At 36.5% G+C, this 26175-nt stretch overlaps 1 protein-coding gene across 2 annotated transcripts; it reads left to right on the forward strand.

The window, feature by feature from the left end:
- Nucleotides 1–4351: 4351 nt before the first annotated feature.
- Nucleotides 4352–25770, forward strand: LOC134845885 (solute carrier family 22 member 16-like). 2 transcript variants are annotated; one of them, XM_063862996.1, is made up of 11 exons: nucleotides 4352–4554; nucleotides 5237–5428; nucleotides 8190–8431; nucleotides 8764–8867; nucleotides 12390–12544; nucleotides 12656–12824; nucleotides 13291–13587; nucleotides 16420–16631; nucleotides 24449–24565; nucleotides 24802–25071; nucleotides 25542–25770. In XM_063862996.1, exons 1-10 carry the CDS (start codon nucleotides 4482–4484, stop codon nucleotides 25038–25040), a joined length of 1800 nt encoding a protein of 599 aa, XP_063719066.1. In that variant the 5' UTR covers nucleotides 4352–4481; the 3' UTR covers nucleotides 25041–25071; nucleotides 25542–25770. The 2 variants fall into 2 exon arrangements, with proteins under 2 accessions (XP_063719066.1, XP_063719065.1); XM_063862995.1 differs by having other exon boundaries at nucleotides 24802–25036; nucleotides 25542–25769.
- The last annotated feature ends 405 nt before the right edge of the window (nucleotides 25771–26175 follow it).

Raw genomic sequence — 26175 nt, forward strand, 5'->3', positions numbered from 1 at the left:
CTACTCCCCATTTTCAATGGTCGAAACAAGGATAGTATTAAAAATTCTAATACAATTATTTAAACATGAGAAATTCCACAAGTTTTTGTTGACTTACATTTCAATTTTTTTACTATGAAAAGTAGACTGTATACTCGGCTTTTTAGAGCTCAAAGTATCACTACTTTTATTTAGCATATTTTAGCATAGAAAGCAACCTTATAATAGTGAAAGAAACATTTTATTATCCATGGCAATTGTGTATTTTAGGATGAACGTGTGTGATGGGTGGCATGACTGTCAAAATGGGGCCGACGAGGCTATCGAATTGTGCTCATGGCTTTGAAAACAATAACAAGATAAAAACAGTCTTCAGACACGAAAAATTGAACTGTTATTGTATCATCTATGTTAATTTCAAAAAAAATTATGAGATTGTTTATCTGAACGATATTTTGATCAGAAATTTTTGAAGCAGCTTTGATTATTGCAATCACGTGAAAAAACAATAAATCAAAAGAATGATGATTTGGCCGAATGGATGTAGCGGTTTTTATTAGGGACGGTTACCAGAAACAAAGAAGTCCGCCCTTCAAAGTTGCGACTAATGTGTCGGCAATCAGTGCGACTAAAAATGATATCAACGAGTCTTTAATGTACGGAATAAAAGATTCGGATACGAGGGTTATTTAGAAAAAGTAGAAAAACGCGTCCAAAGAAAGTTATATCAATTAAAATCAGCTGTAGTATATGGACTACAAAGTGCGTGTTTACTGACATTTTTGGCACTGTTTGACACTATTTAAATTTTGATATAAAAATCTCAAAAATCTCAAAAATTACAAAAAAATTCAGAAGGAACCTTTGCCGCCAATGAATGTACCCAATGAGTGAGAGATAAGTGTATTCCAAAAAACGCTTTTTCCAACAAAGTCGTCAAAAAATTATTGTTTGCATACTCTCATTATATATACTCAATCAGCGCAATTGCGATATTACACAGAACAAACTCATAAAAACAAAGTTCGATCAAGTAAGAATGCTGCAGATAAATGCATTTGTAAATTCTTCATCGAAAATAAAATTTGAAAGTTGCGAAGATTCATTATAACAAAAGTTAATGTTTTGTTTGAGATAAGATAAATTCTACCTCAGCAAAACTTTTTGACATATTTTTTCAAAATATTTGCAAACTTGTCTTATTTTTTTTCGTAACAATTGTCAAAACTTTTTGCCATATTTAGGCTAGCTATTTTAAAACAAAAAACTAGTTATATTCCGCACAAAACCGCATAGTACGTTATACACAAAAAAAAATTCATGATGTTTTTCTGAAATTGTTTGATTGAGCAAAAAAAAAATTTAGCTTTTGCGGCAACCTGAAACCCATAGAACAATTTTTGAACAAATCGTTGATTTCCTAGAATACATTGATTTTTCAAGGCCTGGTTTTCAAAAAATTATATATTATAACTCCTACTAAGAAGTACAGGATTTGGCTGGAGTCTTTAGGATCCTGGCAGGAAGTTCAGATTTTCCCTCGATATGTAACCCAGAGTGTTTAGTTATATCTTCATTTAAGTTTTTTAACAAGTTGTAAAAATTTTGAAATCGACATTATAAGAGATCAATATTTCAAAACTTTAATTAAAATTGTGTTATCTAAATATTGCCCGACAGACTTTTCAAAAAAAAAACAAAAACTAGATTGAGAGATTTGCTTTTCATAAAATCTTTATTTTCAAATAAAAACGAGGAAGGTTGACTGGTATCCAACGGGTCAAGAATGTTCCCACTAAAACATTCGAGTGAAAAAATGGGAGTTTTAAATTATTTTTACTCAAGTCCAATGATTACTCCAATGATTACTCAAGTCCAAATTTAGACTTGAGTAATCATTTATAGCGGTACATCTTGCAGATTTTGTGGTTTTTCAAATCGATTAAAAAGATCAGTGTTTGGTATTTGAAAGGTTAAAAATCATGATAATGAAATTTTCAACAGATAATCATCTTTTCAAAACATTTATAAAAGTGTCTCAAAATCCACTGTAATCGAGTATTATTTCCTGCTTTGGCAAATATTTTGAACACCAACAACATATCCTAATTGTTTTTATAATTAAAATTTTGCCACTCTGAAAGAAATCTCAAAACGTACAGTTCATCCGAAGACAAAGTTATACCACGAAAAAAAAGTTCCATAGATCTTATTTCATTTTAATTGAAATGATCTCGCAGTAAGTGAAAATTTACTTGGACAAAATACTCACCAAATTAAAACTTTGCTCTCATTTGAGAACAAAATATGGATCAATAAGAAAAACTGATCAAGACAAAAAATAAAAATAGCGTCATTCTATTTTTATTTTTTGTCTTGATCAGTTTTTGTTATAATTTTTCACTTACTGCTAGAACATTTCAGCTAAATGAAATGAGATCTATGCAACGTTTTTTCGTGGTATAACCTTGTCTTTGGATGAGCTGCAGTTTTGAGAATTCTTCATTGACAGCGAGAATTAAAAAAATAAGGTATGCTATTTGGTGTTAAAAAACTTATACCACCGACAAAAATACACCAGAAAAAAATTGCATTTTCTGTTGATTTCATTTCATTTTACTTGAAATTTTATTGCAGTAATTAAACTCACCAAACTAAAACCTTGTTGGCACTTGAAAACAAAAAATGCATCAAAAACGAAAATTCATCAAGACAAAAAAATAGCGTAAAAATGTTGATTTGTTTTTCTGTTAGATAGCGCTAAAGCTTTTTCGAAATTCTTTCATTAGCTAAAATCTACGAGAGGAGCAAATGAAAAAAACGATTGAAATTCAAGATAGAAGATCAAATTAACAATTTTTTCATCCCAATCTTATCGAAAAACAAATAAGAGATAATAATGGAGTAAAACGATTGACAGCTGACTATATTTATATAGGAAGAATAAAAAGTGTAACCGGTGAATAATTCATTGTTACAGATTTTTTTCATTGTATGCGTTGGATACTGGATGCGGAAGTGTTTTTAGTCTGTTGAACTTACAAGAAAAAGCAAATAAATCAAAAAAGACTGATGCTTCACAGCTCAAAACTGTCTCAAATAAGTTGTATAAAATTTTTGAAACATCGATTATCATTCATATCTTTAAAACTATTTTGTTGATTTTTAGAGTATATGGTGAAATCAATCTTCCCGATTGAGTTACATTTAGTTTGATGTTTATTGTTCCGACTTTCGATACCAAAGTAATGGAATATTTGTGCTCGGAGTGGGTTTTTTTTCTTCAGACAAATTTCGACTTTTTAACTAGCCATTTTTGACGGATTTTTAAAATATCATCCAAAACGTATTGTTGTCCTGAGCTTAAATTTGAAAAAATAGTTCACCTGTGATCATTTTTTAAAAAAAGTTATGGGGTTTAAAGATTGCCATTTTGGGCAATTTGGGGCAATTTGGGACAATTAACGCGCGATATATTTTGCGCTATTAACGCGTAAGCGGAGAGTGGATTTGATCCGTCTTAGAAATCGTTCCAAGTTGGTTGAACGAAGCTTATTTGCCATAATTGATTTGTTACAAGGAGCGAAATCTATTCTTTTGTACTTTATATGGCGTGTGGGGAGATGATTTTCATAGGTAAAAAACAAGTTTTAGAAAAAATCTTTTTCATTTTATTTGATTACATTTATTTTGTTCATGATATTTATGTTATTACTGCTCCATAAACCTTAAAAGGCAGTCGGAATATTCAGGGCTTCACCCTGATACGAGCAGTCTTGTTTGACTTTTAAAGTAGAAACAGTTCTCTTTTTTGTCCATGCCGCATAATTTTTTTGTTTTCGTGCTACTTCGGAGCTGTCTCCCCGACCATCAGTTTAGTGCTCCGAGTTTTTAGTTACGTCACACGGCATCTAGACGCTGAAACGAATATCAAAGGAACAGCATAATTATTTTGCTCATAATAGCCGCTTTCGGACATTGATCTCATTTTTTGAGCGTACACTAAATTTAGGTAAAGTTAAGAACGGAACTTAGCCTATATTGGCCAGATTGTTCTTATTACAGGTCCGGCAAAAAATATGCCTTTCAATATTGATATCATTGTCCAGAAAAAAAACTGACGTGAACTCCTAGCGAAGATGGAGCTCTTTGGGCGCTGATGATTGAATGACAGATTCCACAATTTCTACTCACATAAAGAATTTTGTTAAATAGTCAAAATTGTTGAAATGCGAGGAGTCCCAGAACTTTTAGTAATATGGTAGCTTGGAATAATTGGTCAGACATAAAAAGTCCAGCGTTGCTTTTTCCGCGCCACATGGCATGATAGTCTTTCATTCACCACTCAAAATAAAGTATTGTCCACCTACAGCTGGAGTTGAAGTCTTTTTCAGTTAGTTAGGAAATATTCGGTGCTTGAAATTGCCACCATTTTTGGTACAAATTCAATCGGAATCTAAAGAAAAATAGTTTTACGCGATAGCAAGTTGTGGCTTAAAGTTATGACGGAGAAACTGGATTATTTTGACGAAGACAGACCAGAACATTTACTGTCTAAAATTGTAGATATCACAGGTATGTTGATATTGTTTAATAACTTTCCTCAAATCAACTTTGATAGTTATTTACACTTTTAAATTACGCAAATTAATTCAGTTCGTTAAATTTTGGATTAATTTGCTTTGGGATTCAAAAGTTGCCTTTGTTGAGATTCGCCAGATTTTAATATGATAGCTCACTTGAACCCATAAGACTGTTCGTGCAAAAGGCAACCTTAAATTACTTGAAAAAAAAACTTGTAAACCTTTAAAAATCTATTTCAAAAAATTAATTTCTTCTCATATTATTTATGAAGCGAGGTTTTTCAAATCTTTTTCATACTATAAGAATTATAAGCAAATAAGCTGAACTCAGTTTCTCACTCTACGTCATCTATTTTGTTGTTATATCAGGTTTTGTGAGGGGTAAACTGAAACCAAAAAGCTCCTTGTAACCTCTTGTAGTGACAGAACAACAAAGTGACGGGGGAATACCTCAGGCACGACAGACCGAATGCGCGAAAATCTTGTCAATCAATCAGAGCTTAGTGTCAGTATTCAGAAAATCGAAAGAAATGAGCGATAAATTCAATTAAATTAGGAGCGTTTAAAAGGTGCTGATTGGTTGAAAATTTTCGCGCATGAGAGCCGCCCTCCCCCAATTTGATAGCAGAAACAGAAAAAAAACACAATTTTTTAAACAGTTTTGTTGCTTGTAGGCTACAAGAACAGATGGCACATGTGGATCTTCATTGGGCTGTTCATGGTGGGCATGCAGGGAGGGGGAGGGATGGAGTGGGGGGCATTCGCCCTCAAACACATCAGACACAGGTGCAGCATACCAGGCCTAGACGAGCTCACTCTCCAACACAATGTCACCAACGACACCATCTACGCCACTTTCTATAATGGTGATTTAGTTCACTTATGAAAAAAACCGATGTGGTGGAAATTAGACGCGATTTCAAACCGGAATTATACTCTCAATGGCGTGAAATGATTTTCTAAGACTTATAGACAAAACCAACACCAGGATGTATAAATAAACCTGCATTCATCAGACAAATATGCAATTTGCATACATGCGCGTGCTGTATATTTCGCCAGTTGATCATAAAAACAAAATGATGTTGAATGTTGAAGCTGCTCTTTCAAAAAAATCTTGTATCCAATATTGAAGCTAACGAATATAGAACGTATGAACATAGCTTATTTTCTGTTGATAGTGTCAACATTAAACAAGCAAAATAAACAATCGGGACCCCTAGTGAATTGCGACCATTACCAGGCCAAACTGTGTATTTTGCGAAATGTAAGCGGCAACAGACCGGAAGCAGAGTTGTCGCGGAATCCGCAACATAACTCGTTTTTTTTTAAATCTTGTTAGCTGTCTTAGATTCCACAATAAATAGCTAAAACACTGTATCACTCAAATCGATCGAAAAAAGGCGAATTTGCGGAATCCGGAAGAGTTTTTGGAATCCACAAAAAAATACAAATACATATGTATAGTTAAATTACGCTGCCGTGGAATCCCCAACTTTAAGCGAAATCCACAAAATGTAAGCGGAACCAGCAAACTGTAATTTACACTAATATAAACTAGGGATACCTTTCAATCCCATTGTTATATGATCACAATTTACTTTAAACAGAGTATGATTTTATGCTCAAACAGTTGAAACATTTAAGGAGAAGACGGGTTTAGATTGAAAAAGGTTTAGAAAAAAACCTAAAAAGAAAGCCATAGCAAAAATAAAATATACATATTAGGAGTAACATAAAATTGCCTCAATCAATTTTGTAGTCGTTTTAACAACTGATGAAAAAAAAGATTGCAAAAAAATGCGAGACAAGAAGCTAAGAAAAGAAGAAACCTAAAATAATTAGAAACAGTAATCAAATTTTCCTGATATCAGAGTTAGCTTATTTCTGATAGCAAGAAACTTTTCAATTGAAAATTTGAGCGAGGAAAATTTGAATATACTTTACACTAAACAGGTTTTGGACGCTTCATTAAGAAAGTGCAAAGTGTGGCAACACAAATTTTCGAAAAAAAATATAATTAATGTGCAAAAAGATCATAAAAAGTTTCAAAATTTTCTTTTTTTTTGTAGCGTAACCCAACAATTTTTCTACGCCCATGATAGTTCGTGTGTAAAATCATCATAAAAGAGCAGCTCTGTGGGATCATTCAATAATACACTGGAATCCAGAAATTGTTCCTAGATGTGTGCTGTTGAAGTGTTACAGTATGATTTTTTATAACCCAATCTCTCAGTTTTTTTCGTTGAGATTGTTTTTTTTTCATTCGAGATTATTGCAACTGAAGACAGGCTATTTTCACAGTTTTCAAGTTCTGTTTTTTAAACACGTCTATAGACTATTTTAACTAAAATTTCCATATCATTTGGCAGGAATTTTTGGCGGGTTGTAAGAAATAGGGTTAATATATTCTTGAAACTAAATTGAATCTTTTCCATTATTCTTGCTTTGATTTTGTCTTGCACTTGCGCTATTTGAAAAACATTTTTTAAGAACACTGAAGATTTTATTCTATGAAATTTTTTGGATATGAAATCACAATTGCAATTGAAACCACTTTATTGTTATACTACACTCATTTTTTAATACGGCTTCGTTACATCTAATTTTTATATGTTTTTTTTTAAATTGGTTAGAAAAACGCACTTTCCAAGATTGGGAGAGTTGAAGAGGGGGAAACAGTTTTCCCATATTGAACCCCGGGTGAACTTCGTTACACTGAAAATGAAGCTCAAACAATTTCATACAGTTTGTCTGTAAGAAATACTAGTCATACATTTCCCATACTATAAGATTTGTCTGACCAGTCTTTCTCGGGAGAACAAAAACTTTCAGATGAATAAAGAACAAAAAAATCCCCAAAAATTTTCGTACTTTTATTTCTCGAAAATTCAATTCTGCAGTCAAACAAACATTTTGAAATGTATAGAAAAAGGGTAGTCATACATTTCCTTAAAATGAAAAAATACTAGTCATACAATTATTATATATGACAAAGTGTTAGTCATAAATTTTTCATTTTATTTAATGTACTGTACGGGAGGTAAGGAAAATTGTTTAAGAAGGGTATAACTAGCATTTTTTACCATCCCTGGTTTATTGTGATAATCAATGCCATTTTTCCTATCTCTGCAAGTTTTATTTTTGCTCGGTCAACGATCTTTGTTGCGCAACGAGGTAGAAAATAACCATGTATTCGGCCGTGGTGTTTTTCAAGGAAACAAGGAAATTATAAGGAAACTTCATGCGCCAAATATACGCTTAACGCTCTGAAGAAGCCGTCATTACAGCTGCAATGAAAAACAAAAAAAAATTGAGGTCAACAAAATGAGGTCAGCTTGAATGTTTGGGAATTTCACACATTTTAGGTTCCGGATATATAGTAGATTGATGTTCGGCAGCGATCAAACATTTAATGAGATATACATAACATTATCATTTCCGATATTATCATTTCTGAACAAATTAGATCGTTGTCTGAAAACACAAAATCATATTTGCATCCATGAAAACCTATTTCGTGTGATATCTGAACAGATTTTGATTGTAATATTCAATATGGACAATGGGATTCGCTGTTTAGTAGCAGCGTTTGGCAGGTGGAACCATTTTAGTTTTTTTTTTAAGATTCCGATAAGTACGGCTGCTGGAGCAGATCTACGGACTACAACAACGGATGCACAGCCTTGGACGCAGATCCGAAGCTTCTAATCGAGGAGGCAGCCAACAAGAGTGTGACTGTGAATGAGCTGATGATGGGTAACCCTAATGATTCTGTGGTGCTGAGTGCAGCTACGTATAGAAAGTGCGAGGAGATGGATGGGTTCGAGTGGCTCCCACATACTGTCCAGAACTCAGTCTTTTCCCAGGTATGGTCTCAGTATTGTATAAATAAACCAACTCATCTCACAAACTAGTATTAAAAATGAATTTGTTGCCAAAGTTATAAATAGTAATTTAATTTGAGAGACAAGTCTATTATTACTAACATACGTTTCTTTTCGTTAATTTTTGATAGTGCTTTGGGGATATAGTTGTATTTTTTCCAAATTAACGAGATCTAAAACGAGCGGAACTATGAATGCTCGAATCTGACTGCTTTCAAAATAAGACTGCTTGAATCTGGCAAAACCCTTAATGTTTTCAATGCCATTTGTTATTTATCTCGCTCCTTTATCTCGCTCCTTTTGTTTCGTTCCAGTTCGCAGTCGTGTGTGATCGAAGTTACTTCCAGAAGTCGGCCAAGTCTCTCCACATGTTCGCAGCGGCCATAGGTGCATTCTTCTTTGGATCCATGGCCGACATGTAAGCTCAAAATAATTAAATTTCTTGAAAACTTTAAATCAAGTTATATCAATCACTTTATTCATTATCTTAATAAGCCATTAGCTTTGAAAAGAACGCACAGAAAAATCCGGCTATTTCAGTTATAGTAATCAACAGCTGAAGAAAAAGTGCAATGAAGAATAACTGTGCAATGATCTGTCATTAATCAATCCATCACCAATGGTGTGAAACAGGGGCGGATCTAGGATCTTCTCGAGGGAGGGGAGCGGATTTTCATAAGATTTTGAAAAATTGGATGACAATTTTTTAGGTCGACCAAATTGACATTTCGAGCTCTTCCAAAGCACTAAAAAGTCCTTGATTTGGCCAAAATTTTCTGCCCTACAGGCAAAATTTTGAAAAATGAAGTATTGTGCTCGAGGCGAAGCTGAATTGAGGCATAGTAATTGATTCAACTATGTCATTATTTGGGTGCAAAATGGATCATTTTGTACTTCAAATTATTTTTTGAAGAAAAATTTTGAAAAAATAGATCAAAGTGTATTGTTTTTTCTAGTCACTGATAAATACACAAGATATATTGTGAAATTTTAAAACTTTTTTCAGTTTTTTTTGTAGCTGGTGGGAGTATATTCTATAATTTTTCCAATTTTTCAATTTGCTAAATTATTAGAGTTAATATCACGTTAACATGCAGTAGGACAAGAAAACAAGCTCAATCTGTCACTCGCTATAAACTGTTCCATTTTTCAGAGACGTGTAAATCAGTGGGACTAAGTTTTCTCATACAAAATTTGAGACTTATTATTCTCATCAAAATGGCAATTGTTTTGCTTTTTACTGAAATCTAAATCAACCACGGCCAATTCTGAAACCCCAACTAACCCTCTACTGATTTTCTTTGTTGTAGACCAAAGTGACAAAAAATAACGGTACAATTGTAATAGAGGGGTCGTAAGAAAGTAACAGGGTCCCTAATGTAAATAGAATGCGGCAAAATTGTTCAATTTGGTGCTTCTGATGATGACAGTGAAAGATTAAAAATTGAGTAAGGATGCGCAAACGAGGCAGGTTAATTACATTTGAGAAAATGTTTTGAAAAGACCAACCGGCGCATATTGATTGGTTAATTGCTGTATTAGCTCAAAATAGTGTGATTCGAGTCCCCACTCACGAACGGTCATCATGGCAAATAATGACCGTGACCCATCTATCACCTTTGTATCGAAGGCGGGCGAGGGGCGGCGCCTTTGTACTATTTTGAGATGTCCATTTTTGGCGCCAATACATACTAACTTTGAGGGGGAAGCGCGCGCCTTAAAACCCAATTTTTCGGTCAAAATTTTCCAAAAAGTGCCTAAGAACGCATTTTTGTCCTGTTTTTTTTCAAAATTTTGCTTGCGGCGCGAAAAATTCGGCTACAACAAGGTCTTTTTACTGCTGCGGGAGAACTTGGAGAATGAGTTTATCCAAAAAAAGGTTTGAAAATCCGCCCTCCTATCTTGAGAAAATCCTGGATCCGCAACTGTATAGAATTACGGTTCAAATTATTGTTCGAGTTTAAAAAAACCTCCAAGATCTTAATTTCGATCGCATTTATTTTTAGTGAGAATTGTGATGGCATCATAGTTGAACATAATAAAAGTGACATGGTGACCCTGTGCCAAGGTTTTTCTAGTGATTTTGTGCCGTGGTAGGAATAAAAATGTTTATCGACATCTTAGAAGCAAAAACGTCGAAGATTTTTATCTAGCGATTTCACCCAAAACTGTCATGGGGGTGAGAGGGCAGCTAAAAAGATCCATTTCGATTTACAACTATTGGATTCTGTCAACAAAAATTGCAAGAACTTTTTTTCCAAAGTAACCACAATTAGTTGGAGAAAGTCATTAAAAAGTTAAGGCAAAGAAAAATTTATTATACTGACTTGCTTGATCAACCGTTTTTTGTAATGAGAATGTAGAAAGGTTTGATTAATGTAGTTCAAAATTACAAGAATTGTTTCACAGACATATGAAAACATAATTGTATAAGAAATTAGCAATGGCCAGTTTTTAATTTTGTACGGTAATTATTGCTTTTCTTAAGCTTTTGACAAGTTTCACAAAAAATTTTGCAGCTAATTTTTTGGTGTGGGCTTTAACCTTATCTTACATTTACAGCAGTAGCGGATTTAGGGGGGGGGGGATGGGTCCCCCCTTTGGTACTTTTTAAGAAATCCATTTTTGGCCAACCGACTCTAAAATTGCTCCAAAGGCGCCTTTGGCGCCAATATATGCTAATTTTGAGGCGGGAGCGCGCACCAAAAAAACGCAATTTTTTGGTCAAAATTTTCCAAAAAGAGTCTAAAAACGCCTTTTTGGACTGTTTTCTCAAAATTTTGGCTGCGGCGCACAAAATTTGGCCAAAGCAAGGTTTTTTTTAGTACTTTAGGAGAGCTCGGAAAATCCTAGAAAACCCTAGATCCACCCCTGATCCACCCCATAAAACAGGGACTAAATCGTGCTTAGGGAGAGCTCAAAAAATTAATTCGCTCGACCTAAAAAAAGTCGACAAAGTTTTTGAAAATTTTTTGAAAATCTGCCCCCTCGAGGAGATCCTAGATCCGCCCCTGGTTTATAGGCAGGTGATGCCACTATTTTTTTTCAAAAAAAATTGTAAGGATTGTCGGCTGCTTATAATTCTAAATTTCGTAAATTTAGGCCAATTTGGTATCTATCGGGGTCAAAATTGTAGTCCAAAAGGGTTAAAAAAATTTTTGCACTGATGACTGTGGTTGATTTTTCATCGCTGCTGTAACAAAATAAGCTTCTCTCGTGGTTCCGACCACTCTCGGAAGGTGGAAGGAATGGTGACTAGAGTTGTTTTTTTTCTGACAGTTTTTGACTGCCTCGTCTTGGATGACGTGTGGTACCATATTAAACTATTTAAGCTGTGATTCGGATTCCTAAACAAGTTATAAAGTTGTTTTAGTGCATGGGTAGATGTGGGGGGCTTCTTTCTCTTTTTCTTTCTCAGTGATTCGACCCCTCGCCACCCGAAGGGTCATCTCTGGTATTATTTAACAATGTCCATTTGTTCGTGTGATCCTAAAACTTTTGAAAAAGCGCCTTTGGAGTCAATTTATGCTAATTTAGAGTTGGCATGCGTGCCGAAAAAACAAATTTTGGTCAAAACTTTCCAAAAAGTTCCTAAAAAAAGCTTTTTTTCAATAAAAAAATATTTTTGCGGCGCAGATAATTAGTCAAAATAAGGTAATTATTGCATTTTAAAAGAGCTCGGAAAATCAGTTTTGCGGACCTAAAAAAAGTAATCAAATTTTCTAAAATCCCCCCTCTCGAGAAAAGCCTAGATCCGCCCTGTCTTATTGTGAAGAAAAATTGGTTGCAGTCTGTTTGAATTTTCAGACAAAACTGGCAACACTGAAGCTGATGAGACTAAATTTGATGAATTTTTGTTGTCCAAAATTCAGTTCTAATTAAATCTTATTCTTGCAGTTTTTGAGATCAAGTTTAGTTTTTTCTCATTGGCTACTTTCAGATGTGGACGAAGGAAGGCATTGATGTGGCAGCTGTTGATGGAAATAGGGTTCAACGTGGGCGCATTTATGAGCACCAATATATTCATGGCCTTCTATTTCTCCAGCTTTGCGTCCATGATCAGCATGTCCAAATACGCAATAGCTGTTGTGTATGGTAAGAATTGAAAATCAAGGCTCATTATGTTCCTCGTGTTTGAGTGGCAGTTTTGTTGTCCAATAAGGTCTAGACCAAGACCTGAGTTTTGGCAAGCGTGCTTAATTTCAGGATCCGAGATAGTTTCACCCAAGTTCCGAGCCCTGTTCGCTATGTCGCCAGGTATGGGCTTCGGACTGGGTATGGCTATGTACACTGGCATTGGGTTCTTCATCCGCACCTGGCGTCTTTTTACCATCAGCTGCATACTGCTCAACATGCCGCTCATGCTCTACATATTGTGAGTACTTTTAGTTTTAGTCCAAGTTATTAACAGGAAATCCTCCGCTCCCGATTATTGTTAAGCCATTTACTCGGTGAGCTTGAAGATTCAAGAGGGTTGAGAGCTACAGGTGGAGGTTAATTGTTAGCTTGCTCCGTAATTTTTCCTGTTTTCTTATTTTATAGTTCAAAAGTCACAGCGAAAGAAAAACGTAATCACTTAAAAACCCCTGAAAAAATTTGAGAAAATCAGATTTCTCAGAACTTTTTGCGCAATAAAATTGAACCTTAGTCACATAAGAATTGGAATTGAGGGTAAAGTAAAAACGGTAAAAGCAATCTCAACACTTTAAAGGCAAAAACTTATTTTCGTATCTCTTTTAAAGCAAATACTCATTACCCTCAAAATGTTTTTAATTGTCTTTGTCACAATAAGCCAATTTTTTTCTTCACTTTGCACTTCAAATAGAACCCGACTTATGTAGAATCATGATGCCAGAGAGTCCACGCTGGCTTCTGGAGTGCGGCAAATACACAGACTTCAAAAAAGTCATGAGAGACCTGGACAGGAAGGCGAAAACCAAAATTCCCAAAAAGATTTGGAAACGGATGGACAAACTGATCCAAAGCGAAAGTGCGCCTCCTACTTGTTGCCAGAGGATCAAGTACTTGTTTGTGAGGAACCCGAATATTTCGGCCAATCACAGCAGCTGGGACACCATCAAGATGACCTGGAACAACCGAATGATGCGAAAGTGGCTTTGGTTTTTCTCCGTTGTTAGGTATGAAGCAAATAATTGCTTTTCTAGTATATTTTTTCTTTTAGTTTTTTTTGCAAATATCCATCTAGTACTCCAAGACTAATGGTCCTTTTTACAAGGAAAGGATGGAAAAATTGTTCTCAGTTTAGTTTGTTTTTCTTCTGGCAAAATTCGACTTTTCAACTAAAAACTTTTGAAAGGAGTTTTTTTTACAACATCGGAAACCGCTTGAAGATCTGAGCTCAAACTGTATCAAAAAATATTTTTACCTTTGATCAGTTTTTGTAAAATTATGTGGAATTGAAAATGGCCAATTTGGCAAATTTGGAAAAAATTTAACGAGCAATTTGTTGCGTGCAATTAACACGTAAGTGTTCCCTTTATCTGTCTCAGCAATCGTTCCCAATTGACTCGCAGCGAGCAATGTGGATTAGCTAAAGGGCAAATAACAACTCTTTATGACTTATACATAGCTACTGGGAGCAATTTTTATAAGAAAGATCTGAATTTTTTTTCATGTTTTTTTGAAGGAACATAAATGCTTGGGGGGGGGGGGGTTGTTTTCAGTGTATTTTTTGGAGATCGAAATATTAGTTTTTAACAAAGATGTTTGAGCGGTTCCCCACTTTTTAACTCTAACCAACTTAACACCATACAATCTCACTCCCTACTTTTTGTTGCCTTAGCAAATTAACATCGCTAAAATTTAAAATCTTTTCTTTAATTTAACACCGTTTTAATATAATATAAAAAGAAAACTTAATTCAAACGGGACTTCGCTAAACATCAAATAATTAAACGAGAGAAATTTTGCAATTTAAAGCCAGACCATTTTTCGCTGCTTAATTCGCGTAAGTTCTGATAAAAAAAGGACCTTGCCAATAACTTCAATAGATCATTCCAAACCGAAATGAAATGGCCCTGTCACTATTTGATATGAATCATTCCAAAACGAGCCGAAAGCAAGCAATAGTTCAATGAACTTCAAAAGCCCGCAAACAATTAGAAGACCTTTGACTAAAATGGCCTCTTTTTCCAGACAATTTCAGCCGCTCTAGAAATTTTAAAAAGGTATATCCAATGCCAAATGCCTAAAAATCATCAATTTAAGAATCAGTCGCTAACTTAAACTTATAACCCGATCATTTTGTCAGCTTTTTTCGAACTGTTGGCACATAAACGCAAAGCTTAAGAGTTTGCCAGCCCTAGTCCCAATCTAGCATCCCGAATGTTAGGGCGATTGTCCTGGGATTAAATTGCTAAGGCACGAGTCAAGTTCTTGCCTTTGGTTACTTTTTCGAGATTCTTCAAGGAAACATTTTTTCCAAAAAAAAGATGACAAAAGTTTAAGTAGGATTGAAACTTGAATTTTAATAATAAAAAAGAAAAAACAAAAATGAGACAAATTTTACAATGGTTTAGCACAAACTAGATAATACTCTGAAAAAGTATATATCAGATTTGTCTTCGTAAACGGACATTATGTTTTGTGCTCTTCATTTAGAAATCTGGCCACTTATGGCCACTCGATGCATCAAAAAATTTAGTTTTTGTACTGAACCGTCTTGTACTGCAGGCTGCCCACTACTTTCAACATAATTGGGTGGGTTCAAGCAGGTTTTTGATTGATCATAATGGATTAGCAAAAAGTCTAATTAAAAATAAATTACGAACTTGTCCATAAGAAGACTCCCGGAGTTTGAAAAGAAAAGCAGTTGAACCCAATGTGTCTTCCCATTTAGTTCTGGGGCAATTTTGCAATGTTCTGGACTAATTTATGCTCGCTTCGAAAGTTTTTTTTCATTGAAACTGAAAAGTGAATTACTTATGCGTGGCGAAATATCCCGCGCTCAAAATTGATTCAATCTGATTTTAGGCATTGAAAATAGTTTTTGTAATTCCTCATTTTACCTGAATTTTCATACTTACTATTTTATATTTGCTGATGGGGGATGAAAAAAAAATTTAAAATTTTTATTCTTACAGTTTTTTCCAGTGAAATGGTTGCATGGCAGTCAGAACGTTGATGTACCAGCAGTTCTCTTCAACAATCAAATCTCATTAGTTTGATACATTGAATGGGAAAAAAATAAAATTCATAAAATTATCTGTTAGTTTTCCTATAGCCGTACTTTGGCTTCCTCTTTCGACACAGACAAGAACCCTATCATATTGCACAATTTGTTTTAGAATATTTTTTGTACAATTAAGTCAACAGATTTGTTCTTACTTAGTTTCTAAACTCGTTCAGTTTTCTGTAAAAGTGGTTGGGTTTTGTTCTGTAAAAGTAGTAGGGCTCTATATGTTTTTGTTGTTCAATTTCTTAATGGTGGGTTCAAAATTTGGCTCTTTTTCCGTTTCCCCCCACCTCACGCCAGCTTCAACTTATTAGTGTAACGAGTGATTTTACGAGGTTGAGTATGAAGACCAAATATGTTTGTCGTGGCCTTATTAGTCTGTATGTAAATTTTCATAACAATCGGACAATGTGGTCAAGAAATTTACATGTAAAAATTTGCAGGTGGGGGGGGGGGGGGGGGAGAGGAAAAAGAGCTCAAAATTTTCATAATAGCAAAATTTACTTTGAAGCATCTCATGTAAATAGTAGCTATAAGTTTGGCTGAAATCTACCCTCTCACAGAGCTAATCACGAGACCAGCCAACATCTGAACTAGAAAACAAAGAGCGAGGAAATAATTCACAATCAAAAAAAATAATGACCAACAATGTTTCAAGGTCTCAATAACACACATACATGGCAAACGTTCTCCAAAAAAAAAATCCGAACGGTAATATGTTGGTCCTTTTTCTCGTGAACAAGTAGTTTTAATTTTGAAATTTGTCTGTTGTCAGTTCGGGTGGCCTGTTTTTGTACTACACAATGAACAGTGGTGATCGGGTATTCAACTTCAGTTTCTATCGCTACCAGCTAATGATGGGTCTATTTGAGATCCCAGGAGTGCTGCTGGTCATCTTTCTTATGGACATCATTGGCAGAAGGGCCACTTCAATCACTGGCATGATGTTCTGCGCACTCGCTCTTATCCTCCTTCAGGGATTCTCCGGTTGGTTTTTTGAGCTCGGCAAAAATCCACTGATTTCAAAATTCCGCCTGAATTTTTTGTTTTTGAGGATAAGCTCAAATTATACAAGAAACCCCGGTTGAAGTACAGGCAGCACAGAAGCTCCGACTACAATTAAGATTTTAAAAGAAAAATGAACTAGAAAAAAAAACGGTGAAAAAAAATCCTAGAAAGTTTCAAAAATCTCATTCTTTTTTGTATCTACAATTAGACTTACAAAAGTTCATGCTTCGTCCAGATGTTCACATTGTTCTGTTACTATGCGCGATTTTTTGTAAGTCTATTGTCTTAGCTGGTTTAACCATATTGACCATTATGCGTTGTGCAAATGGAAAATAAAATGTTGATTTTCTAATTAAAGACAGAGTGAAGGCTAAATTTATCCGCTCTCAACTAGATTTGGGACTCAGAAGCAACAAAAAAAAAATTCGGGTTAATTTTTCTGGACAGTGAGAAAACGTTTTGTATTTACATAATCTCAACCACCACTGATAAATATACATCTCAAATTGAGATTATTTAGATGATTGAGATTCTCAATCATCTAAATAATCTCAATATATAACGCAACCTCAACTCAAATTGATTAGTGAAACCCGCTTCTGCATGAAAAACACAAACCTTAGACTATGAAAATTCTCTCCGCTGGGGGTGGTCGATAAAAAAAGTAAACGATCTGTTTTCAGACTATTATTTTTGACATAATTCTAATGTACACTTTAGAGTCATGACTCTTAAACAAGAGGAAAAATTTTTTCGAAGAAAGCTGCAAAAATCAGCAATAATTTTCTTAATATTTCTTTTTGAATCTTGTTAACTATTTACTTCCTTCTTGCACAAGGGCCAATTCGTTACAAGATGCGAAATTTGTATACGCCTAACTGCTCAATTCTTTCTTGATCGGGGGTGTGGTACAGCACATACTGCATGTGCAGTAACCATTGTTGACCTCGCTGCACTTTAACCTTGGGACTCATATTGTTATCTGTAATTATATCGTTATTAACTTAGTATCAAGGTCATTTGGTGTGGAACATCGAATCGACTTATTTTTAGTTGTCATATGAGCTCTACGTACAAAAGATACGGTAACATGCGCTGGTTCACGGAACTGAGAAAAATAGAAAAAAAACCTTAGCTTCAAAGACTATATTACTTCTTTGAACTAAATTTGTTTTCAACTGAGTTACCGCATTAGTTACCCTATCACATGGCGCAGCCAGCAGGATTGATGGCACAGGATAACCGAACGAATATAGACATCCCAATTTTCTGGACATCAGCTAGTTCGGATCCACCGTGGAACTTTGAAACTTGGTTGGATCAATTTATGCTAGCAGTGACAAAAAAAGAAAATGTGAATCCTGAGATATTACTAGAAGATTCAAAAAAAGTCATTGACGAATTAATTCTTTGCCCATAAACTCCGGGAACAAACGAAGATGCATAGGCAGCAGCGGACCGGGAGGCGAGAGATAGACTAGCAAGAGACAAAGTAATACTCGAAAACCAAGAAAGAAGGGAACACGGACCTAAAATCGGACACAATTTGTACTACAACGATGTCCAGAAACGGCTTACGTCTCGTCTTTTTCTGGCGCTAGGCACGGAGGGGAAAACAATCATACAGGAAAATCCACACACGGAAATATCAAAACTCGAATTTAGAGAAATAGTGAAATTGGCTAAAGAATCATATGAAAAAAAAACATCACGTACGAGCGATATAGACTATTCATCAGAGCCCAAGAAACTGAAGAGACGTTAGAGTCGTTCCACGCAGCACCAACTGCTCAGGCAGCTACGGCTAAATTGGGCAGATTGGAAGAAGAAATGTTACGAGATTTATTCTTATCTAGAATGAAAAATACAGCGCTACAGGATACCCTGACGTTCGAAATGTTTATGCCACACGAAGTACTCAAACAAGCTATTAAGTTTGTGCAGAGTAAACAAACGACACAAGCGTTCCACAAATCATAATAAAACAAGAACCTATAATGGCAGTTGGAAATGGAAACTCAAACTACAAAAGACGGAATAGAGATCAGTCCAAAAAGAAGTGGAATGACAACAGAAACGCAAATTCGCGAACAGAACAGAAACCAGGCCATGCACACGATGTGGCAAATTATTCGGAGCAGGTCACTTGAAAGTTGCCTAGCAATGGGGAAGACTTGCAAGAGCTGTAATAAACAAAAACTTTTCGCAAAAATGTGCCGCTCGAATCAAGAAAACGAGATCGCGGAAGAGAACTCTTGCTCAGAGGAAGATAGTACATTTAATTCAGAGCTTTGATTACTGCAATGAGTTCGAGATTATGGTTGTTGAACAAAAGTCAAGGAAACCACTCGACAAAGGGTTTGGAGAAATAGCATTAGGAATAGAAAACGAAAACAAAACCAAGGTTACTCAAGATATCAGAAAAATCAATTTATGACGAGATCCAAGATTGCATCAAATAAAAGCATTGAAAGCGCTGGTTAGAGTAAAAAACCAAAACATCAATATGAGGATAGATACAGGAAGCCCCGTATCGTTCCTAAATGGGACAACAGCAAAGCAATTACTGGATGGATCATCCGAAATCAAATTCATCCCAGCTGAAGAATTGAACTTGACAACGCAGTTTGTAGACTACAACAAACACCCAATCCAAATATTAGGAGCAGTAAGTGCAAATATCCGTTCAGCGGGATGGGAGGATCGATATGTATCTTTGCTTGTCACAGAACGTCGAGCAAGATGTAATCTGGGCCTGGATTTACAAGGGAAAATGGGGATTCATACATCTCAGAAATCAGCACCTACAAATAGATCCAGGTTTGACGTGCTACTGTGCGAGCAGTCAGAAGGTATGAAACAACAAATTTATAAAAAAAATTCCGTCTCTGTTTGATCGTCAGAGAAAATCGAAAAATCACGTAGTTAACACAAAATTCAAGTACCCGCTATGTCCAATACCAAAAAAACGCAGAAGAATACCCACTCATATTCAAGAAAAAGTGCAAGAAGAACTTGAAAAATTGTTATCAGAAGGTCATATAACAAAGCTGGACAAATGCACAAGTGACTGTTTTATTGCTTCAATAGTAATAACGGTGAAAAAAATGACTTCATCAAATTGGCATTAGATGAAAAAACCGATAAATAGGCAACTGTACAAAAACAAATATCAAATGCCAAATTTTGATGAATTATTAGATGGAATAAGTCAAATAGTAACTGTCACACTGTATTTCACGTTACTTGACCTGAAGTACGCGTATAGCCAAATTCGATTAACTGCTGAAACAGCAAAGCAACGTAACTTCAACATTGTCTGCGGTCAAGCGACAGGAACATACAGGTTCATGACAGGGTTCAAAGGACTAGCGGATATGCCCGCAAAATTTCAAAAAGCTATGGATCGTACCTTAAACCATGCTAAAAACACATTTTGCTTCTTGGACGACATTTTGATTGTCTCCAAAGGGGAAATAATAGAACACGAAAAGCTGGTATTAGATGTTTTAAAAAACTGGATGACAAAATTCTGGCGCTAGAATTAGCGAAAAGCGAATTTTTTCAGACAAAAATTAATTGGTTAGGACATAAACTTACACCAAGTGGTATTACACCTAAGGTTACCAAAACAGAAGCAATACTCAACCTACAACATCCAAAATCCCTCAAACAATTAAGGTCGTTTATGGGTAGGATCAACCAACTCTCTAAATTTATTCCTAAACGCAGCGAGTTTAACCGATCAGCTTGAACCGTTGCTTAGAGAAGAAAACGAGAAAAAGAAAATGAAAAATGTCAAATTGCCCGTCAAAAAGTTCGAGTGGGGGGAACAGCACTCCCTTATTTTCGAAGAGATAAAAAAGGCGGTGGCACGGATCGCACAAATTAATTACTATGACCCCCTGAAAGATACTCGGGTAAAACGCGACGCAAGCCACAGCGGCCTCGGAGCAACTCTGGAGCAAAAAAAACAGACGGGGACGAATGGGTACCGATTGCATTCGCATCACGTTATCTTAATTTGCAAGAAAAGAAGTATTCAACAAATGAGCTCTAATTGCTTGCAGTGGTATGGTCAGTTGATAAGTTTAAACACTATCTATCAGGAAAAGATTTCATTCCAGCGACAGACCATAAAGCCCTCACATCAGCATTAGGGGAACATAAATCTAATAAAACTTATCAATCTAGACTCACAAGGTGGGTAGACCGTCTGCTTCCTTACCAATTTAAAGTGTTCCATATACCAGGTAAAGATATGGGGATTGTTGATTATTTGTCAAGATACTCAATTGGGGAACCGTGGCCTGAGTCAAAATTGGATGAAAAGTTTGTTAGAGCGTCGATTGATCAATTTCATAAAGCACTCGACTGTTTAAACAATCGTCTAATTGATACAACAAACAATACTTGCAATAAAAATGAAAATATTCTAGAACGTTCTGCATTAGGACACAAACTGGACAACGCACAGGACACGTCATCTCATGGTTGCTATAGCAACCGTTCTGTTCAAAAACGAACAATGCTCGATCGGAACGAAAACGGTCAAAACTCACATTCCTCAAATTGCGAACAAAACATTTTAAGCAAGATATCTCATTGAAAACAGTCGGTTGATACTAAAATAAACGAAAAAGAGAAAAAATTAGCAGGAGAGCAGGAGAAGAAATTCGCAAAAGAACAGATGGAAGAAAAACCGTACAAAACAGTGAAATTAATGGATCGTGAGGGGAGACGGGATCAAATGCTAGAACAAGTAACAGACACAACCTATCAAAGAACAGGAACAGTACAGAAAGGAGCAACTGGAGATGATTGAGACAGTTCGGACTCAGATATACCGCAAGCCGAATGGCGGAAAGTAACACCTAACAAACGAAAGGACAGGGGACAATCAACATCATCACGGGCGGAACCAATGAAACTAATGTCTTTTTGGGACTTAGTGGGATCAGAACGAACTGACAAAGTAACACCGGAGAACATGTTGGAATTGGAAGCGTCAACGGAAATGACAAGCCCATAAGGAGACAACCCAAAGGCGAATGATTCAAAAATCATTGAAGTGGATCTTACAGCCGATACACCGTCAGAAAGGCCAGAAGTAAGCATAGTTGCGCGGAGAAGGACCGAAAGGAAATCGAGACAGGACGAAATCAGGCAGGCAGAACAACTGGAGGAAAACAACTTACTCAATCTTTCGAAACTATTTGATCGAAATCTTCTAGCAGAACTTACCACAGAAAATACATGGATGGACAGGCTGAGAAGGGTCATAGAGCAAAAAGATCGACACAGCTTCGAGCTAATGGGCCCTTATACGAATTCGCTATGGCACCAGATGTCCTTCGTTGACGATTGCATCATCGTGGACAGTAGATTGGCCGTGCCAGGCCAGCTGCGTCCGGCAGTTCTAAAGAGGATACATCGCGGCCACCCAAGACAGGAGGCAATGCTGGACGTGTCCAGATAACTGTGGTGGCCACAAATGCACAAGAATGTTGTGAATATGGCTGAAGAAATTAGGAGTTGCACTCGCTACGATAAAGAACATCTGGAGCGTTCAGCACTAACTGCCTCCCAGCTCAGGAAAAGAATTGATCAGTCAAGAGACAACGTAATAATCGTCAGAAAGGGACAAAGCAGTCGAGAGGTGAGCCCACTGTTTGAAACCGAAGTGGAGTCCGCGCAAGACAAGGACCGGGCGAAAGAGTGAAAGACGCTTTTGGAAGCAAGCGCTCGGTGGAACGCAACTAGAGGAGACACCTCCGCTAACGACTTGAGGCGAATTGTCGACGAAACGAGTACGATCAATCTTGATTTGCGCAAAGAACTCTTGTATTCGTGGGAGTATGGCTTCATTGAAGACAAACCTCAGGAGGACGAGCCAAGATCACCCAACCTATTGAGAAAGGATGAAAATCGAAAGAGTGGAAAAGCACTAACAAATCCACTAAAAGGCAAGGTATAATCAGAGACTCCCCACACAGTGAAGTCGGCTGCTGGTGCAGTTATAGAAAAAGCGACATCGCTCAAGCAAAAATTGACACCAGTGAGCAGAAGGAAAAAGTCCAAAGAAAGGCAACGCAAGTAGAAGCCCACATGGAGACGAGCCTAAAACGAAATCCAAGAAAAAGAAAGCAAAAAACAGACAGCAAATAGCGATTCAGATGAAATACCGGAAATACAAGAGAGATCAAAAATGGCTAATGCCGCAGCGCTATAACAAGCCATTTAGATGTCACATCCAAGGACACAGAGGTGAACGGGGGCCTCAACCTTTCAGTAAAACGGGCAAAACCTAACAATGCGGGACCAGTATTGGAAAATTCATGGAGCTCGGTGTCCAAAGGAACCAAACAAAGTGAGAAGAAGCAAACTTGCCAAGAGGCAAGACGACAAAAAGCTGCAACTGCAGCAAATGATTCGGGACCATCCAATGCACAAAATACGAGCACACTATTATCCCCTGCGAAAGCATACTTCCCGAGCACGTCTACTCCAAGGAAAAAACTACACGAAAATAGCAAAGAAACCACAAGGCATACATCGGCAGACAAAAAACTAGAAACTTTCCAGAGCCGCGATTTGACTACTGACGAATGGAACAAACTAGCCGACCAAGTACTAACGAGAGGGGTACAGAAAGCAGCATAAGACATTCTGAAATCGACGGATATGGAAGGCGAGAAAAACATAAACATTCCACCAGGATTCTCCGATTATTCAGGCAACAATGACGTTACAGTGAGGCGCAGTGAACGTCATACCATTGAATAAGGCGCCCAGCAGATATGGGAATCCGATCAAATATTCGGTGAAATTGATCAGTTCTGAACAGGACATAACAGAGCTCAACAAGGCAGCTCTGGAGGCGTATAGAATAGAATTGGCAAACTTCAGAACAGATGTTAACAAACCAGTGGATACAAAACTAGGCTTACTCGAGAAACATCTGTTTAGACGAAAATTTGGTAGTGCAGCACTGAATGTCTCGAGAACCTGGAATGCATCGTGGCGGGTCCCTCTGAATTTTGATGACGACATTCCCGAGAAACGAGAAGAGAAGTGAGAAATGGAATCGAATTCAGAAAAGGACAATCTGATTTTCCAAAATTAATTAAACTGAGTACCAAAACTCATATCTATTTACTAAAATTTTATAAGTATACTTTATAAATTTAGTTAACCCAGGGGAGTGTGGCACAGCACATACTGCCTGTGCAGTAACCATTGTTGACCTCGCTGCACACTAATTTTGTGACTCATATTGTTATCTGTAATTTTATCGTTATTAACTTAGTATTACTATCATTTGGTGTGGAACATGGAATCGACTTATTTTTAGTTGTCATATGAGCTTTTCGTACAAAAGATACGGTAACATGAGCTGGTTCACGGAACCAAGAAAAATAGAAAATAAAAACCTTAGCTTCAAAGACTAAATTAACTCTTTGATTTAAATCTGTTTTTAACTGATTTACCGCATTAGTTACCCTATCACAGGGGGTTCAATTCGTTACAAGGTTCCAAAGGAGGCAACTATTGAACAAAATACTTTTTTTATTATCAGATGGAAGTTTTTACTATTCCTTAAATTGTATACAACAGCATAGTCCATTCAAACGCTAGAGGAATTTTAATATTTTCTCACAAAATTTCAGAAAACTTTTTAGGGTTTGTTTCAGTGCTTAAAAGTTTGGCACAAATTATTTGCTTAAATGGGGATGATGTGAACAAATCTAACCCAATTGGAGACGCTGATCTTCTCTGAGAGTGATTCCTTTTAGACATTCCCATACTGATGTTGCTGTGTGCGTCTCTGACCAAGATGTTCGTGACTGGCACTGTCGACATGGTATTTCTACACGTCGCCGAGACCCTTCCGACACTCTCACGCAGCACAGGTAAGAAAAACAATTTTGAACACAGGCACTTAGTAATCACGGGAAACAAACGGAGTTTACGAAAGGAAACATTTTCTTGCATGTTTGTTGCCGTGCTTAAGACAATTTATTAAACGCCTGATAGTTTGAATGAGGCAAATTTGATGGACTAATAACATAAGCATAAATAATTAGTGGAAGGGGACGTTGTGATAAAATGTGTGTGATATTGGTAGACTTTCATTTGCTATCAACAGGTGTTGGTCTGTGTTCGTGTATCGCACGACTGGTGACTCTCCCGTTCCCCTATCTTGCTACACTCAATGTGCAACTGCCAGGCGTCAGTGTCCTGGTCATGGTCGCTCTGTCCATAGTGAGTGCTGCGGCATGTGTGAACTTACCTGAACCCCGAGGTCAGCAGATGCCGGAGAGTGTGGATGACTGTCAGTTGTTGAACAAGGGGCGCCTCAGACAACGCATCTTCATCGAAGAGTAAATTAGAAATAATCAGTTTATTGAGTAACAAAGTACGTGTAGTTATTGAGTGAAAATCAACATTAAAATTTCAATTCAGGATCTGTTTTCAAAATATTTCAGTACTCATAAAAATGGGTGCTTTTTCTCCCTATGAGCAATTAGCAAGAACAAACTCTTTGCTGCTCTCGGAATACAACAAAGGATGATGTCAACAAGAAAAAACCATGCAACATTATAATAAAACAGGGGCGGATTTGGGGGAGGGGCGCAAAAAAAGTATATATTGAGGCCAATATATTTTAATTTTGAAGGACATATCTGCCAAAACAAAAACAAAATTTTTGGTCAAAACTTTCCAAAAATTTTCCAAAGCGTCAATTTGACTTCTGATTTGTTTTCAAGTTCAATTCAAGCTAAATTGAAGGCTAGTTACGCACTTCAATTACGAAAGCAGAAATGGCGCAAAAAGTTTCCTTGCGTTCAATTACAGTTTTGCAACTGTTTGTTGGCTTTCTTTCAGGTTTGAAGGTGAAGATGCTATCTGAGATTTCAAAAAACAACAACTCTGATGTATGCTGATAATCATTTAGCTCGATGCAAAACACGAAATATCAATGAAAATTGCTAGGCAACAACTGATAATTTGGTTACGGGTTGCAAATGAGTGGCATTCATCAGCCGACTTATACTGCTTTACTGCTTTCAACTTCATGAAATTCAAATTACTCTACTCATGAACAAAAATATCAAAACTGTGCACAAAAAAGTGCTTAAAATGCTGTTTTATGCTAAAAATGCTGTTTTATGGTGGAAAAAAATCAAAAAATTGTCCACCGGCAATATTTCCCAATTTGATTTTCAAATGTGAGTAAGGTTACAGCTTATAATTCATCGTGAGATAGTTTTGGGGGCATTCGAAAAATGATGATCAACAAAATTCCGAGTGGTTTAAGTTAGTCGACTCCCCTTGACCTCTTGGTTGAAGTCAAAGAGCTGATAACTACTGGTGCAGCGTGTGTGTGTGTGTTGAGCGTGATGGATGTCTAGTCGTCGTCGTTTCTGTCCGAAATCGGTGGTACTGGTGCAGCATTAGCAGGGGCGGTTTTAGGGGGGGGCGGCGGCGGGGCGGACGCTTTTTCCTCAGGGATTCGACA

This window comes from Symsagittifera roscoffensis, chromosome 5 (assembly GCF_963678635.1).
Source record: "Symsagittifera roscoffensis chromosome 5, txSymRosc1.1, whole genome shotgun sequence".
NCBI lineage: Eukaryota > Metazoa > Xenacoelomorpha > Acoela > Convolutidae > Symsagittifera > Symsagittifera roscoffensis.

Bases quoted from the DNA above. Each gene is read 5' to 3' on its own strand.
- LOC134845885 (XM_063862995.1), top strand. From the start codon at position 4,482: ATGACGGAGAAACTGGATTATTTTGACGAAGACAGACCAGAACATTTA. The intron at 5,429-8,189 runs GTGATTTAGTTC...TTTTTTTTTAAG, and splicing joins CTACGCCACTTTCTATAATG to ATTCCGATAAGTACGGCTGC. The intron at 13,588-16,419 runs GTATGAAGCAAA...GTCTGTTGTCAG, and splicing joins TGGTTTTTCTCCGTTGTTAG to TTCGGGTGGCCTGTTTTTGT.